This window comes from Aethalodelphis obliquidens, unplaced genomic scaffold (assembly GCF_003676395.1).
Source record: "Aethalodelphis obliquidens isolate GAN/ISIS:26980383/991018 unplaced genomic scaffold, ASM367639v1 scaffold26, whole genome shotgun sequence".
NCBI classification, from domain to species: Eukaryota; Metazoa; Chordata; class Mammalia; order Artiodactyla; family Delphinidae; genus Aethalodelphis; species Aethalodelphis obliquidens.
The window spans coordinates 4723572-4740975 of NW_020837970.1; the positions used below are offsets into that span (position 1 = coordinate 4723572).

At 35.1% G+C, this 17404-nt stretch overlaps 1 protein-coding gene across 16 annotated transcripts in view; it reads left to right on the plus strand.

Moving 5' to 3' along the window:
- Positions 1-17404, plus strand: part of TCF12 (transcription factor 12) — a 387457-nt gene that overhangs the window by 334803 nt on the left and 35250 nt on the right. For 15 of the 16 annotated variants that reach the window (XM_027123116.1, XM_027123120.1, XM_027123115.1 and 12 more), the window contains 5 exons: positions 2784-2889; positions 3922-4061; positions 4341-4485; positions 5147-5211; positions 13235-13313. In XM_027123116.1, coding sequence (XP_026978917.1) covers positions 2784-2889; positions 3922-4061; positions 4341-4485; positions 5147-5211; positions 13235-13313 — 535 coding nt within the window. The remainder of the gene's footprint in view (positions 1-2783; positions 2890-3921; positions 4062-4340; positions 4486-5146; positions 5212-13234; positions 13314-17404) is intronic. The other variant, XM_027123128.1, reaches the window with a different exon arrangement.

Consider the following 17404-nt stretch of genomic DNA (forward strand, 5'->3'; position numbering starts at 1 on the left):
GTTTTCTTGCTTTCCATGATAGTCATCAATTAACCATTATCTGATCAGCATATTCTCCTTTATTTACAGCGATTTGTAAATCAGTAAAGTCAGCAAAAGTTCTTTTGTAAATCAGCAGAAGTTCTTTGCTTTTATAATTGCATACATTTAAAAATTTTTAAAGTGTAAGTTTATCTTGTATGGAATATAGTGAATTGAATAGAAATAAGGATAAAGAAATATATATTGGGAGATTATATATCAATTTTAACTGACAAATTATGTAGATTTTTTGTGTGAAATGACACATCAAAACTGGAGTTTTTCATAAGTATCATTGGGAGGTTTACATACTGTTTCAATCTAAAAGCTAGATAGAATTAGAGAACTTTATATTGTATACTTTCAGATCAGTGATGGTATACATAGTAAATAAGCATTTGTGACAAAAACGTGTTCTAATGCTGTCTTCTAAATTTTATTCTCATTTGTATTTTCTTTCTACATCTCGTTTTTGTTGTTTGTGGTTTCAGCATAGTTTGGGAAAAATCTGTATATTATAAAGGGGACAGAGGACATCTAGCTAAAGCTAAATTTTGATGCTGAAACTTGATTAAAAGAAAAAAGTACAAAATTCCTTTCCTGAAAACTTTTCCTGCCTATCAGCCTATCTAATACATTGCAAACACATTTGTGTATATCCAGTTCTTTCATTCTAACTCTGTCTTTATGTCATAGCACCGAACTAGAAAAATATGTTTAATATGTATAATGCATAATCTCCTATCTAGGATCCTTCTGGGTAATTCTTAGGAATATATCTTGTCCCAAACTTTTCAGGTACCACAAGTGTGTGTTTTCTCCTCTGGGATATAAGAAGTAGGAAACTAACCTGAAAGGCAGTCCATTAAAAAGACACACCTGTGCTTATAGTAGCATGGCTAGCAAGACTAAAAATTGACTTTTTAACCTTTTATCTAGGGTGAACTGTATATAAGTAGGATGATGTTAGACAAAAACTATAAGAAATAGCAGTTTGAGTACTAAACAGGCACAATATGTAGCAGTGTAACTGCTCTTAATAAGAATTAGAAAGATATTATTAGCTAATACGTAGTGAGTGGTTACCATGCTAAACATTTTCGAGCCTTCTGTGCGCCTTAGCCATCTTGAGGAATCCAGGTTGTTTTTGTGGGTTTTGTTTTTTTGTTTGTTTGTTTTGGGGGGAGGTTGTTTTGTTTTGTTTTGGCTGCACGGCTTGTGGGATCTTAGTTCCCCAACCAGGGATCAAACCTGTTTCTTCATCATTAAGAGGGCAGAGTCCTAACCATTGGACTGCCAGGGAATTCCCTAAACATTTTGTATGTATTATCTCATCTAATCTTCCCATCAACCCCTGCCCCCCGATGCAGGTAATGTTAGCACCATCTTACAAATGAGGAAATTGAGCCTCAGAAGGTTAGGTAATTTGCCAGGAATCTTTACAGTTAGTTAATGCCTCAGAGAAAGAATAAATGACAGTTTATGTAAATAAAAAATTGGCTCCCATTTTAATCTGTGTGTGCTTCCTCCACTTTTTTATTAGTGCATAGGAATGTATACTTGATAAAAATATCAAACTGTGTGGAAAGGCATAAAGCAAACGTCTTCCTCCCCAGTTATAAGTCCAGAGGTGTAACCATTAAGTTTCTTACATGTAATTCCAGAAATCTTCTGTGCTTATGCAAAAAATATGTGGATGCTTTTTTTTACGCATCCTCCCATAATTTTATTGAGCTAGTTACTTTTTTCCACGTTAAGTGAACACTTTGAATTTTTATTTTGGATTAAAATTTAATAGTTGTACCCTTATCAGACTAAACAAAAGAAATACGTTTCACACACTGCTCACAGTAGGACACCTTTCCATTCTTCCTGACTCCTGGTTTACTTTTACTTTAACAGACCATGTATCACCTTAAGTGTTACTTACTTGTCTTCCTTCTTGGTTTCAGTAGTCATCATGGGAATGGTTTGATCATGTTTTGATTATTACAGTTATTTGGATGCCCATTTAGTTTTCCAGAGAAATGACAGAGTTGGCCATTTGCCAATTCAAAATGTTCATACTTTGTTTATCTGAAGCAAAGGTTTACCACAGGAAATTAATACTGCTCTGACAGATTAAATGAGCCTTTCCTGAAAGCTGTGCCAGACTTGAAAATTTACTTGAAATTAAAGAATTAAAACCCCTGAGCAGAACTTGGTTTAATTTTGCCAACCCTACTAAGTTAAGGAAGTTTCTGAACAATTGTGTTGTGCCTTTCACAGTTAACTTTTAATAGTCATAAAGAATAGTAACATTTAGTCTAACTCATTTTGATTTTGATAAATCTTGTAACAGTGAAAAGAATGGATTTTATGAACAAATTCATAAAATAAAACAAACTTTATTTCATGCTGTATTCAAAAGACATTAGTTTCCACTATCACATTTTGAATCGTGAGCCTATATGGATTTGTGTTTTGTAAGCAAAGTCAACATTTGTGACTTTATTCAACCACCTGATGTAATTGTCACACAAAGATGCATTACAGGGATATTTAGAATAGTTTTTTCTCTAGTAATCAGCTAAAAACAAACAGGTAGATAATATCCAAGTTAGACGTTATTTATGAGGATTTAGGCCGTTTGTTTGGATTTGTGGTAGGCCTTTTTAGATATTGGATAGGCCTTTTTAGGCCCTTCAGGAAATGTAACACATTTTACATAAGTGGTATGACAGTCATTTACATTTTAATTAAATTTCCTGTTTAATTTTAAGGTATATGCACCATCCCCAAATTCAGATGACTTCAACCGTGAATCTCCTAGTTATCCATCTCCCAAGCCACCAACCAGTATGTTTGCTAGCACTTTCTTTATGCAAGGTAAGTACTGCCAAATAGTTGTCAAGTACTACAACAGTTATCTCTTGTATATTAGCTAATATTTTAAAGTTGTGAGGAAAGAGAATATCTGTATAGAAGTTCAGACATTTTTTATCTAGATATGTTTGGCTGAAGCAAATTAAAATTTAGTTTTAAAGTTTCCTATTGCTAATTATTGCTGACTGCAATGTAGTTGGATTACTCAGCGAAGCATCGGAGTGCCCATCTAATATTGATTGAATTTATAAAGGACTTCAGTTGAGAAAAGTGAGTAAAGCTGCTCTTTCTCATTTTAGGATTTAAATGTATAAAAGCTATTAACAATTTTAGTTTCTTGTTTAAATTACAGATTCATATCACCCCTAGAATTATCAGTGCAAATAAAAAGTGAATATCATAGAACAGAATAAGACTTTAAGAGAGAAAAAGTGTTGCACTTCCTTTCATTCTTGTTAGCAAATCATTTTTATTTGGTCTTCTGTGGTTTTGGACTATGGGAGCAATAAATTACTACATAAATGGTTCCTTGACTTTACATTGGTGAGTGAAGTCATTGCTAACACATTTCTTTTGAAGGCTGACTATAATATAGTCATTATCCATTACTTAGGTTCTCTGTAAGAGAAACTTCTTTATTCTAGTTTGAGAATGTTTGGTATAATATACATTGCTTGTAGATTAAGAACTTTTTGTATATGGGTATACCATTTAACCAAAAGTTAAATCCAACCTATCTCCAGATTTGGAATTTTTATTGTCCTCCCTGATATGAATTTAGGTCTTGTGAGGATTTTTATAATGACCTGCCTACTACAGTTTCAATTACTTTTTCTCCCTCTAACTATAAAGCTTTTTTCCTTCATTTAACATAGTAACTATACAGTTTGGAGGGAAGAAAACTAGATGTAAGACTAGGTTGGAAAGGGGAAGAAAAACCTATCTGGAGGGTACCCTTTGAATTTTTATAGCATCATCAAAATAAAAGAAAAAATATTGGCTAAGGAAAATTTTATATTTCTCTTTTTGTCTTAGATGGGACCCACAATTCTTCTGACCTTTGGAGTTCATCAAATGGGATGAGCCAGCCTGGTTTTGGTGGAATTCTGGGGACCTCCACTTCCCACATGTCTCAATCCAGTAGTTATGGCAGCCTTCATTCACATGACCGCTTGGTAGGCTGTAACACATGACTAGGGTGCAGCAACACTTTGTCCTCACTTGTGTTTCTTTTGGATTACAAGTGTAAGATTTGATTCTGCCAAAACTTCTGAATTTTGAAATACTTCTAGGCTTACTTCATGCCTTTTGAAAAAGTAAATGACAAGAGTAGTGCTCTTCAGCTGCTAATTTATGATGTTCTTTTTAACCTGTTATAGTAGTTGCCCAGTTATATGTGCATATTATTCAGAAAATATATTTAATAGATCATGTCTCTTTCCCCCTTTCTTTAGAGTTATCCTCCACACTCAGTTTCACCAACAGACATAAACACAAGTCTTCCACCAATGTCCAGCTTCCACCGTGCCAGTACCAGCAGTTCACCTTATGTTGCTGCCTCACACACCCCTCCCATCAATGGATCAGATAGCATCCTAGGTGAGCTTTTTTAGGTTGGCAAAACTCCCTAAAACTGAATTTGGCGATTTATAGTGAATCTCATATTTTTGAATACATATATATATATTTTTGTTCTTTTCATATTTTTTTTTCCAGCTTTATCGAGATACACCATTGACATATAGTGCTGTATAAGTTTAAGGTGTACAGTATAATGATTTGACTTAAATACATCATGAAATGATTATCACAATAAGTTTAGTGAGCATTCATTATCTTATATAGACACAAAATTAAAGCAATAGAAAATTTTTTTTTCTTTGTGATAACCCTTGATTACTCTCTTAACTTTCCTAAATGACATACAGCAGTGTTAGTTATATTTATCATGTACATCCCCAGTACTTACTTATAACTGGAAATTTGTACCTTTTGACTCAACGTATTTTTTAGTATTGAGTTTAAAAATGAAAGAAAGGAGGAAAAGAAACTTTCTGATTTTCATTAATGTACAAACTGGTAAGGAACCCACCTTTACTTTAGCTTACTAAATACAACACATGCAGAGTATTTGCAGGTTTATTGTGACAGATGTGCAACAACAATGGAGAACACCATTGAAATAATGGCAGAGTGCTAAAAAAGCATGCCTCCTTGCCTGCTAAACTTCTTAATTTGTTTTCCTCTTTGAAATATTCAGGAACCAGAGGAAATGCTGCTGGAAGCTCACAGACAGGTGATGCACTTGGAAAAGCTTTGGCATCTGTAAGTATTGAATTTACATATTTTGCTGAATGATTTTTACACTGCTGAATGCAGTGGTTAGATTTTGTGGGCAGTATGCGTCATAGTTAAAGGGTGTAGTTATAACAGGACCACTTCATTACTCATTTAGAGCTATTTTCGGTTTGTATTGATTTGTACTGCCCTTAAAATAATTCACAAGAACACTTTCCCACCCTATTCCCACAAGAACTGTCCTTCTACTTTCCATTTAAATATCTGTTTTTGTCTTAATGCAACAGATGTAGGGAAAAGAAAAAGAAATTTGGGCATTTTGAAATCTAAAGCACAGATTACTGAGGTTAATAGTTAAATCTGTTTATTAGTTTTAAACATATACTTTGTGAGTTGCCCATTAAAATAAGTCAAGTGGAACCAAGAAACATAACTCAGTTATTCTTCTGATCCAGAGAAGGAAGTGCTTTTATAAGGATTTTTTTCTAACATGGAAGGTATTTTATATATTTTTTTTAAAGGAAAGAATAAGCATCTGCTGCTGATTCATTTAAGACATAGGAGATGAGAGCCTTTCCAAAAAGGAAAAAAACAGATTCATTGAAGAACCCACGCTAAAATGAGTAAAACTAATTTGAAGGAATCCCATAGTATTTTCCTCAGCAAGTAGTTTACATCACACCAGAATGTTAATGACAAAGCAATGAATTGCTTTAATAAAGGCAGTGATCGGTTTTAATATATATGATCCTTAAAACATTGAAACGAAATCCACTCTTTTGGGAGAACATTTACCGGTAGTCCATAAAGATTCCAAATCTAATTATTTAAGAGGTACTTCTGCTTTGTATTTTCTAAAGTTTCTCCTTAGGCTTTTTCTTCCTTCCTTTTTTCCTCCTGAGTGATATGCCTCTCAGAATTTTTAGAGTTGTCTTACTTATGTCTTACTATGAAGTGCAGTTAACTCTGTCAAACACATTTGCTGCTGTTCATGGGAAAGGCAGACCACTTAATGTGTGAGTAGTAGGAAGCAGCTGTTGAAATTTAAAGAGATAAACCTCTTTGTGAATGGTTTCTGTAAATAAATGTTACTCTAGAGCAGTACACGTTTCTTGAGAAATGAAGCCAAGTCAAATTCATCTACCACATAGTGGTGGCTCACACAAAATAGAGCTCAGTAAATGTTTGTTGAATTCAGTCTTGCATCATATGACAAAAATGATGATGATGATAACAAAACCCACAAAAATATCATCTGTAATTTGTACGCTTACTAGGTGCTAGGCACTATACTAAGCATTTACATGCGTCGTTTCATTTAATCCTCAAGAAAGCCCTGTGAGGTTGGCATTATTATTCCCACGTTACAGATGAGGAACTAAGGTTTAAAAGGTTAAGTAACTTTGGCTCAGAAAGATTAAGTAACTTGCCCTAGGGATCACCAGGCTAGGAAAGGTAAAGCCTAGATATTAGATTAGATCTGATCTAACTAGCTTCACTTCCAGAAAGACAGTGGTACAGTGACTGTTATTTTACAAGGTGTTGATGAGGATTAAAGGGAGTGGTCTCACTTATTCTGGACTCACTCCACATGATGTAAACGACCTACTTTGGAAGAAAATTATTCTATAATATTAAATGAGTGCCTCCCAGGTATTTGATTGACTTGCCAGTTCCTTCTGCTGATTCTGTAAGAATCCAGTAGCAGATACTTCACAGGTAGAAAGACAAGTAACATTTGAACTTTCGATACTAAGCAACTTAAAAAAGTATAACCTGCATTTCAGGGGCTTTTTTCTCAAAAGTTTTTGTTTATTTTAGTCAAGGAAGACTTCCATAAAGGATCCTTGGCAGATAGGCAGGCAGGAATTTGTGATGTTGTCAGTGGTCCTCCAAGCTCCTTTTCAGTTACCGTTCAAGTCCGTGACTATTCTGCCATATTACGACCAACATACTAGCTAAACCAATTGGCATTTGGAAAAGAAGATCTAAATTCAGTGTGAGTGGAAGCCAGGGGAGAATGTTTAATCTAGTTAGTGGGTGGGCTTTGGTTGTCATGGAAACTCAGCTCTGTCATCCTGTGTTGTTACTAGGCAGGAGCAGCCAGGTCATTCCATAAATCATTTCTGTCATAGCTGATGGTGATGCATTCCATCTGCTCCATCACTGCATGCCATAGTCTGCACACTTCAGATCCCTTCCTTCAATCCATCTCCTGCCCCACTCTGCACCAGACACCTCCCCCAAACACATTCTTTCTCTAACTTCCATTACAAACTCACATTCACTTTAGTGCTCTTAGAATGTCCTGAAAAACAGACAAAAAATTACATTGGGGATAGGAAGGATTAGAAGAGATGAGGAGAAGGAATTTTATGAGGATTACATTTGAGAGTCTGACATGCGTCTCAGAATTTGATGTTAGGTATTACAGATCTTTGGAAATGGTGACCATGAGTATTTGAAATTTTAAGTTCTATAGAATGTGACATTTTAAATACAGCATCTAGGTTTAGATGGAGAAATGCCATGCTATTGTCATTAGAAGTTATTTCTAATAGCTCCCCAAATGTCTGATATATGTCTTAGATGGTCTTTCATGTGTGAAACAGAGGTTACAACCTTTGTTCTTCAGTTTATGTATTAAAAAGCACACAGAATACTGGGTGATTAAACATGTAAGGCCAGATAATACATTCGCAAAGGTTCCTTTATTTTAGGTTTAAGCCTGGATAATTGTGGTCTTAATCTCAGGATAGCTAGAAAGAGAATTGTACATGAAAGTATTTACACAAAGTTCCCAAAGCCCTATGGATTATGCATTAGTTTAGATAATAAACTGGGGTAGATAGAGGGAAAGGAGAATCTGGATATTCGTGCCATTTCTGTGTTTCCCTGAACGTCTGCCAGACAATAACCCTTTAAGATTGTGCCCGTGGAGAGTTATATAGAGAAGAAACATCTGGTTTATTTCAGTGCCTAATACCATATCAAAACACTTGGTCTTTAATTTAGAGGAGATCAAACAAGAAGACTGTTGAACTTTGTTGATTATATCAGACTTCTTTGTGATAATTTATGTTTTGATTTCTACCTCAGAGCAAAGGAAAGGGAGAGAGTATGTGTATGTGTGTGTATTGTGTATGTGTATGTGTGTGTATGTTTTAATCTAGATAGTTAAATGGTCAGTAGTCTCTAACAAAAGAAAAGAAAATTCAGGGAAGTTGATGTTTAAAAGTAATTCATGAAATAAGTTTCTTTGTTCCTTAGACTCAATAACATTAGCATAATAAAGATTAACTGAAATGTGCACTGTAGTGTTTAAAAAATTGGGCTTGCAGTTCCAAGGTTGGGCTTGGGAGCGCTCCATTGTTTCTTTTTTGTCTGAAGCCCTTTTCATTAGCTTCTGGCTTATTGGCACCCTGCTGATTGGAATAGACCATGACTGATAGGAGGAGGAGCCTCATTTGTTGCAGTAAAATGAGGCATATTACCGTTTAAGCCTGGCAGAAGGTATTGGGAGTTATTCATCATTGGTCACTTAACAGTATGAGGACCATGGACTGCATGTAGAATGAGTTCTTACTTTGTGTTTAGGCTCTAGATTCTAAATCACTCCCATCCCCATTTTTTAAGTAACTGATTTTTTTTCCTTCTCTTTTTTTTCTTTGAAACATCTATGTTAGGGGTTCTTTAAGGTCAGAAAGTACAAAAAGTAATGTATTCCTGATTTAGAATGCTCTTTGTCAAATAAAGCCTTATGTTTAGAATTTCTTAAAGTAGCACAACAGTTTCTATAGAATAAGTATAGTTTGTATGTCATTTGGTAATAGAATAAATTTGCAGAAGTGAAGTTTAATGACATGATCTGTGATCTAAAAGGCTGTATTATTCTGCTGTTTTAATGTTGTTGCTCCCTTCCCACATACATGTTCTTTTTATGAAAGTAAAAGGGACAAGAAAAAGTCCTGTAATTTGCCAGGCTATCTGTCAGTTCAGGAAAAGTATTAGTAACAATTCTGTCTGTCATCACTTTAATTTAGGGCAAAATAGAACCAGGGAATGTGATGAGTGAGTGGAGAAAATACCTTTTATTATACAAATGGAGAAGGTGCTTTTGATAAAAACACCAGAAATTATATGTTGATATGCTTTTGGTACTGCTTCTCCTGTTTTCACAGTGATTTTTAGGAGCCCACACCCACTTTATACATGACATCATTTTGCTTAGTCATTGCAAGGTAGTCATTGGAAAATGACTCTAAAGTATAAACTTCCTCTTTGAGATAAGGAAGTTGTCACCAGTCCTTCACGTGCTTAGGGATTATTTCGCTGTAATGGCAGAGTTATCAGGGAAAATAAGGGTTGATAGCCTGCTTATATCCTCAAAAGCCCATACCTGCCTAATGTTGTGGTATGGACAGCTTAGTACATCAACACTAATTCTCAGAAATATTGGAACCTTACCATATTGTTGTTCTCAAAGCTTATACCGTAAAATTGATTTGTAAATGAATTCATCTTTATAATAGTATCTTTCTCTCCCCTGGGTATTACTGTTACTGAACCCCACTGTATAAATGCTGAGATAAACTGCTATTTACTGAATTCTGCTTTTTTATCAAAAAATATTGTAGCGAATTTCATGTGCAATTTAATCGCTCAAGTTTTTTTTTTTTTTAATATTCAGCACCTACTTGTGCAAAACAGTGACAATGATGAATTCAGTGTTGAACAGTATAAGGTCCCTGCTTTCAAAGAGCTTACAGTCAAGGAGAGAAGATAGAAAAATGGTAACATAGAGCATAGTGTGAAGTAAAATACCAAAGAGAAGTAACAGGTTACACTAAGAATATAAGGGAAGTGAAAATGAGTGTAAGTGGGGAGGTTACATTTGAGTTGGGCTTTGATGTGTTACAGAATTCCATCAGGGAGAAGTTAAGAAACAAGCCTTTTGCAAGGACAAGCTGTGTTCAGAAAATGAAAAAAATATTTTGTTTGATATAATGCTTTATGTAGGTTATAAGGTAGAAAGATATTTTTGTAACCAGATAATGGAATACGTCAAATGTCATTCTGTTTTATTTAGTAGACAACAGGAAGTGCTATATGGCATTTGTTCAAAACTGGTTGAGGACAATAGCTCAGTCAATTATGTATGGGATGAAAGGAGCGGGGAGTAACTAAAAATATAAAGACTTAAATAGTCCAGCCATAAGTTCTAGTAAAAGTTTAAGGTAGTGTAATGGCAGTGAGAATGATGTATGCCCATCCCATAAACATTATAGAGAATTGTGAGCATTGGTGTCTATGGTGGGAAGAGTGGAGGAGCAGGAGAAAGGAGGGGAGAGTGAGAGTGGTTTTGGTGACCAGGAGAATACTGGTGCTAACTGAGATAGAGGAAACAGAACAGTAGAGATGGGAAGGGTGGGAAGCTTGGGGCAGTGATGCAAAGTTTGGGTTTGGACATACTGAGCTTGAGATGAAAGAAAGATATGCTCAGATGGAGAGGTCCAGCAACCAGTAGGAGGATAGAGGTGTCAACTTAGGAGTCATTCACATGGATGTCGTAGTTGATACTTTATAAAGAATGGTATTACAAAGAGAGGAAACACAGGTAAATAGAAAAGAAAACTGAGACTGGAGCTCTTGGAAAACCTACATTAAGTGAACTGTATAAGAGAGTAAAAGAGAGAAGGAGCCTGGGTAAAAATTATACATCCAAGGATTTAAAAGGGATACCCAAATGCTAACTTCTTTCAAGGAAGATATCATTCATTCTTTAAGCAAGTATTTATTTACCAGCACTTTGTAGAATCGGAAGCTACTGCAGATGCTGTGTAATTCACATTGGTCTGAATAAGACCAAGTCCTTGCTCTTCTGGAACATGCATTTCATTAGGGAAAAGGGTGAAAGAGACATATGATAAACAAGTAAACAAATTTAGGCAATTAGGGATTAATGTAAGCAGTATGAAGAAAACAAAGCGGGAGGTATGATACACAGGGAATGCTGTTTCTCCAGTGCTTTCATGCGATTAATTCATATGGTCAAGGAAATTGAAAGTCAGCAAGTTAGTCTAGTTTATGATAATCAAAGTTTTGCATGGAAATGGAACTTCTTTCACTCCTCAGCCACCCACCATCAGTGTTATCAACCCTTCCCTCCCTTACCAGTATTATAGTCAAGACATATTTCATATGTTAGCATCAGTTGTTCATAAAAGTTATAATTATTTGAATCATAAACATGAGAAATAGTGATTTACAAAAATAAAAGGGTATGTTGAGATATGTTTTTGTTGAAGTTCGGTGACGTTATCTAACTTACTTATGGTTGAAATAAATCACTGTATGTATGCAAGCCATTAGGAACCAAAATGTGACCTTTAGCTAATTTTCACAGGTGTGAAAAGTGACAACTTTTAAAAGGTAACAACTTTGACAACTTTAAGACCAACAACACTGATGTTATAGCATACTACTTCCCTATTACTAAGTCTTCCCATAAAGTTTTTTGAAGTCTTCTTGATAACTGTGCTTTTCTAAAATGACTCTCCAACCTGGGAATTCCCTGGCGGTCCAGTGGTTGGGACTCGGCACTTCCACTGCTGGGGGTCTGGGTTCAGTCCCTGGTCGGAGAAGTATAATCCCGCAAGCTGCCTGGCGTGGCAAAAAAAAATTTTTAATAAAATGAAATGACTTTCCAACCTGAATATACAACTTTTAGATCTGGCTCTTTGGAAAGAGTTGGTGTGTAAAGGGATTTCCAGTTACCATTTAGTAACATCATACAAATTGGTATAGATATACTCATTTGTAGTCAATGCTTACAATTTAATTGGTGCTATCTTCTTTTTTAAAAAAAAAATGAAAGCTGTTAATGTTTGATGATTGTGACCTGTGGAATTTTGTTTTACGTGAGCCTGTCCTAGTATCTGACTTTTTCAACGTATTATACTGTCTGTAAAACCAGTGCTGAGACCCCATATATGCCATAATTTGGGCCTCTTTAAATTTATTAGAGCTCTGAACTTACTCAGAGCAAGATTATTTCTATTGGATGACACTTTGCACCCACAAGTAGTTTTCCTATTTAAAATATTTGACCACAGTTTCTCCAAATAAGTTGATTTGTCTGCCCTGAGTGCTGAGATGTGAAGATGATTTATGATGCCTGTTATAGGAATGGGATTGTCCTAGAGAGGAGTTCCTAGGAACCGTTGGTGCGTGGATTAAAGAGACTTTTTAAATGTTTAATGGTTAATTATGTAAACTTGAATGAATTTCTGTCACTATTTTTTTTAGCAATATGAAATAAATATAAAGTGTTGCAACAAAACCTTTAGCCAAAATACCAAAATTTATGCATCCAGATATGTTACCTCTTAGGAGGTAAAGTCCACAGATTATTTGGGGAACATTTTTTTAAGAACTTTCAGGGTTTTTTCACTTTCTCCAAGGGTGACAAAATATCCTTTGAAAACAATGATTTTTTTACAACACTCACACAACATTAGGAGCTAAATTTGGCAAAAATGTAGTTACTCAAACAACTTTCTAAAAGAAATAAGGGGTAACTATTTTTAAAAATCACTTTCTTTGACTTTTAAAACTATTTTTAGGACTTTTCTCTTCAAAAGGTAACAGTTTCCTAAGATTATTTTTAATGAATAAAATTTATTTAGATGGTATATTCTAGAAAGATTGTTTATCAGACTTGACTTTATAGTCACTTCTCTTTTATCACTTCTCTTTTTTGTTCTAGCAATTAGAAATTTAAATTACTTTCAACTAGGATAATAAAGAAATAGGTATGATCTATTTATTCCTCTCATATTAGAATATATATGATACTTTTTAATCCGAGTTTTAAAACTGGGGCTTCTATAGCCTTTATGCAATGGAATAGTTCTAAAATTGATTAAACAGTTTTTCACTCTGAGGCTTAAGGGTGGCAGCTTAGATTATAGAAATAACTCCATGCAAATAGATTTATATTTTTGCTTTTGTCACACTGATATGTGCATATCTTTTGTTTTCTGGTTAGATTTATTCTCCTGACCATACCAGCAGTAGTTTTCCATCAAATCCGTCAACACCAGTTGGATCACCCTCACCTCTCACAGGTAGGCTTTTGTTTTATCTAACTACTTGATAACATGCATAGGGCTACTTGGAAATATTTGAAGTTTATTTTTCAATAAAATATAGTAAAAACTCACACCAAAAAAATCATTTCTATCCTGAGAAAACATGTAAACAGAGCCTTCTCCTGAGTTCATTTTGGAGAATATTGAAGTATTTCCTGTTTGAATTATTTGTTCATATCTTCTCTGATTCTTAAAATAATTTGTGATAATTTCTAAGAACAATTATTATAACAGGATAAAAAATAAGGCTAAGCAATTGGGATGAAGGTAAAATATAGAGAAGGAGATGAATCAAAAATTTTGATAAGCTAACAGAAAATAAAATAACCTATTTAGAAGTATATATAACTTCTTCCTTATTCTCTGTATTTTCCACGTACCATGTATAAGACTCAAATGAAAAACTCTGCACTAGTTTGTCTTTATTTTTAAGTGCACTGAGTTATTATTTCATATATATATATAAATTCTTGGGGATAATGTAGGGTTTTTTTGCTAAAGAAAAGAACTCTTTGTGAATGTGTATGAATATTGTTAGTGGAGTTAAATAAGTGTTCAGATTTGCATTGCTTTTTTCCTGTTTTTCTTTACAGTAGTTTTAACAAGTTCCAGATACTATCCTACACTATAAATTTGTTGAGATACAACTATTATTATTGTAAATAGGAATTTTTTGATTTATTAGGAATAAATCAAATTACAAGAAGATGCTTGGATCTGATCTGTTAAGCTATAAAACTTGGAATGTGTTTCCTGAGCAGTGTTTGGAGAAAAACCATGCTAAAGAAGAAATGTATTAGTTCTAAGGAAAAGACATTAGACAACTGTGTAAAAATTGCCATTTTCCTCCAACAGTTGACCTCAGAAATGATTCTCTATTCCTGATCAAAGTCACTAGTTCAGTCCATGTGGCGTTGTTGTTGTTGCTGTGAAGCCTTTTTGCATTGTTCAGGGTTTCTGAAAATCAAGGCTCTGGTGTATCAGGGCCCTGGCTATCACCTGTGCTCTGTGATTTAGCCTTGTGACTCTGCTAAGAAGCATTCCAGTGTGGAAATGATGAACTGCTGGCAGCTGCTTTCAGCTATTAGTGGGTTCTGCCACTTTCTCAGACACCATGGCTTCAGCTGTCTAGTAAAAGCTGAACAGCTGTTCCCCACATAGACAGGACTATGAAAGACCCATTGACTTAAAGTTGTTGTTTAACAGAGGGATGAAATTACAGGAAGAATGATGTAACTTTAACCATACTCACCCTCTTGGCAGAGTTTTACTAAAATTATCAGTGTCATTTTTGCCACAGCCTGTTTCACTTTCTCATCTCAGGTAGCTATATTGGCCCTTACTGTATGTTCCCACTGCCTCTTCTCCTCTGCCCAGCCCAGTAAGATAAAAGTGTCCTTGGTTTCCATTAACACTGGTTGGGAAGGCAGGCAGCAGAGGAGCTCAGCATCTATGCAGGGACATCAGTAAAATGAAGAATCAGAAACTTAGACATTTTTCAAAAAATAATGGTCCAAAGTAAAATCTCACATTTCCTCCTCCTTTTTTTTTTTTTGAATTTGTTTATTTATTTTTTTAACATCTTTATTTGAGTATAATTGCTTTACAATGATGTGTTAGTTTTTGCTTTATAACGAAGTGAATCAGCTATATGTATACATATATCCCCATATCCCCTCCCTCTTGTGTCTCCCTCCCACCCTCCCTATCCCACCCCTCTAGGTGGTCACAAAGCACCGAGCTGATCTCCCTATGCAATGCGGCTGCTTCCCACTAGCTATCGGTTTTACATTTGGTAGTGTATATATGTCAATTCCACTCTCTCACTTTGTCCCAGCTTACCCTTCCCTTCTCCATTTTTATTTGATGTTTAGTGGATGATATCCTCTTTCCACCTTTAATTCAGCTGATTAATGAAGATCTGTGAAAGGTTAAATTGTGTAATGAAGGTATTAATAGGCTTCTTTTTTCAGTTCTGCAATCATACTCAAAGAAAAATATTTTCATATATTCCTGTTGAAATGGCATCAAAGACTGATTTTATACAGGTGCATCTCTGTGTCTCATCTCCTGTATCTAGTGTTTTCTTCTTATAACCACCCCCACATACACACACACCCCAGGCTGGCAGAGCAGACATGGAAAGGGAGGAGGAAAAAAGGAAAGCAATGGGCGATAAAGTATTCACAATTGAAGGAAAAATGAAAAAGAGCAAACCAGAGCTCCTATATAATAATGTACAAATTATTTTGTACCTTGTGTGGCAGGAGCCTATCATCTAGAGTAAAAATTCCTACCCACTATGTGTGCTCTACACTTGCCCTCTTCCTTATGCCTGAGCATCAGTCAGACTCAGGACAGACCTTGTAAGAATAGTTGCACAGGTGCAAAGCAACATAGGCAGTTTCTAAGGCATTCATCGTTCTTGTTTAAATCCTGCTCATTTTCCTTGGGAACTTTTCAGACTAAGAACATAACATTCCTGCATAGAAAATGCTTACAAGAAAGAAGCTTCTGAGATGATGATATTGTTTTAGTTAGGATACTTTAGGCTGAAAGGAAGAGAAACTCTTGTCTGGACTGGATTAAATAATAAGGGGATTTTGGATATCTTGTATAAAGCCCATAGCAGGGCAAGTTCCTGGACCAGTCAGGGCTCCTGCTCTATTTCTTTGCAATTCTTTACCTCCTTCTAGAATATCAGTGAATAAAAGTTTAATAATTGCAGTACTCAATAGCAATCTTCAGAACATTCACAATAAAAATAAAGAGGGAGTAGGGGGAGATAGGGGAGAAAGGATTCCTCAGTTTAGGCTCATTTCATCAATGAGATATTTATTTTTATCATCTGTCAGTATGCCTGGTGTTAAAGCAGTTACCTGACTTCAGCAAATTTTCAGTTTAGTTGAGAAAATAGAGATAAACACATGAAAATAGAACCGTCAGAATTTACTCTAAACTACAGTTCCTCGGATGTACTTCATGAAGAGAGTATAAAGGAGAAAGAACTTTGAGTATAAAAGAAGAAAGTGTGACAAAGATCAAGATGTAGGAAAGTACCTGACCTGCTCATCCAGAGTCATTGAGATGACTGATTATGAACTCTTTTCACATATTGGAAGTGGAAAGGTTGGCTGGGGCCAGATTGTGGAAAGCAAAGCATTCAGTGCTACATTTAGGATTATTCAACCTTTTCCAAGTGTGGAGTATCTCATGAAAGTTTGAGTTTAGGGTGAGATTACAAAGGGAAACAGCTAACAAAATAAGAAAATGCATGGTAAATAGTCCTAAGAATTTCTCTCAGCCATGCAGAATGATGTTATCTATTCTCTAAATTTATTAACCAGTTTTATTAGGTGGCATATTACTGAATCCCACTCAAGAGTGAGAACAGATCAGAAACACTGGGTGAATTTTAGATTTAGTGATGAAAGAAAGCCTTTCCGGATTTTCTAGCCAAATAATTTGATTCTCTTGTCAGCTAACTTGTTCTCTGGAAATAGTCAATAAATTTTGGTATCAAGTACATTTATTATAATCCTTGAATAACAGCTAGCTTTTGGGGGTGGTCACTAAAAAGCTCAGGGCAATTACAAAAATTGTTAACTATATAAAGAGTTGAAAGCTTGCCCTTATCTAACAGAAGGAAGTAGTATAAGCCCAAAACCTCTGTGCATGTCTACCACCAGATAGCAGGTGACAGGGAAGGAAGGGGGGAAATAACCTATTCTCTGGGAAACCCCTTAGGTTTTTAGCGTTTGTACTTTTGTTTTTCCTTATTTGTGTAATAATGCTGTAGTTGGTGATCACAAGCTAGAGATAAAGATACCAGTATGATTCTAAATAAATCTGTATATTTTACTCATGTACTAGTTTTATAAAAAGACAAAGATGCAGATCTGTCTAGTGTCAGAGGTATTCTATAGCATTATGGTCTCTGTCTAGAATTTGAATTCCATTCACAACCCCAGAGTTCTTATCCATAGCTAATGAGCCATCAGTGGGCCAGAATTACAAAAGTCTATGTATCTTTTTTCTTCATTGATTACATGATAGATCTATCATCA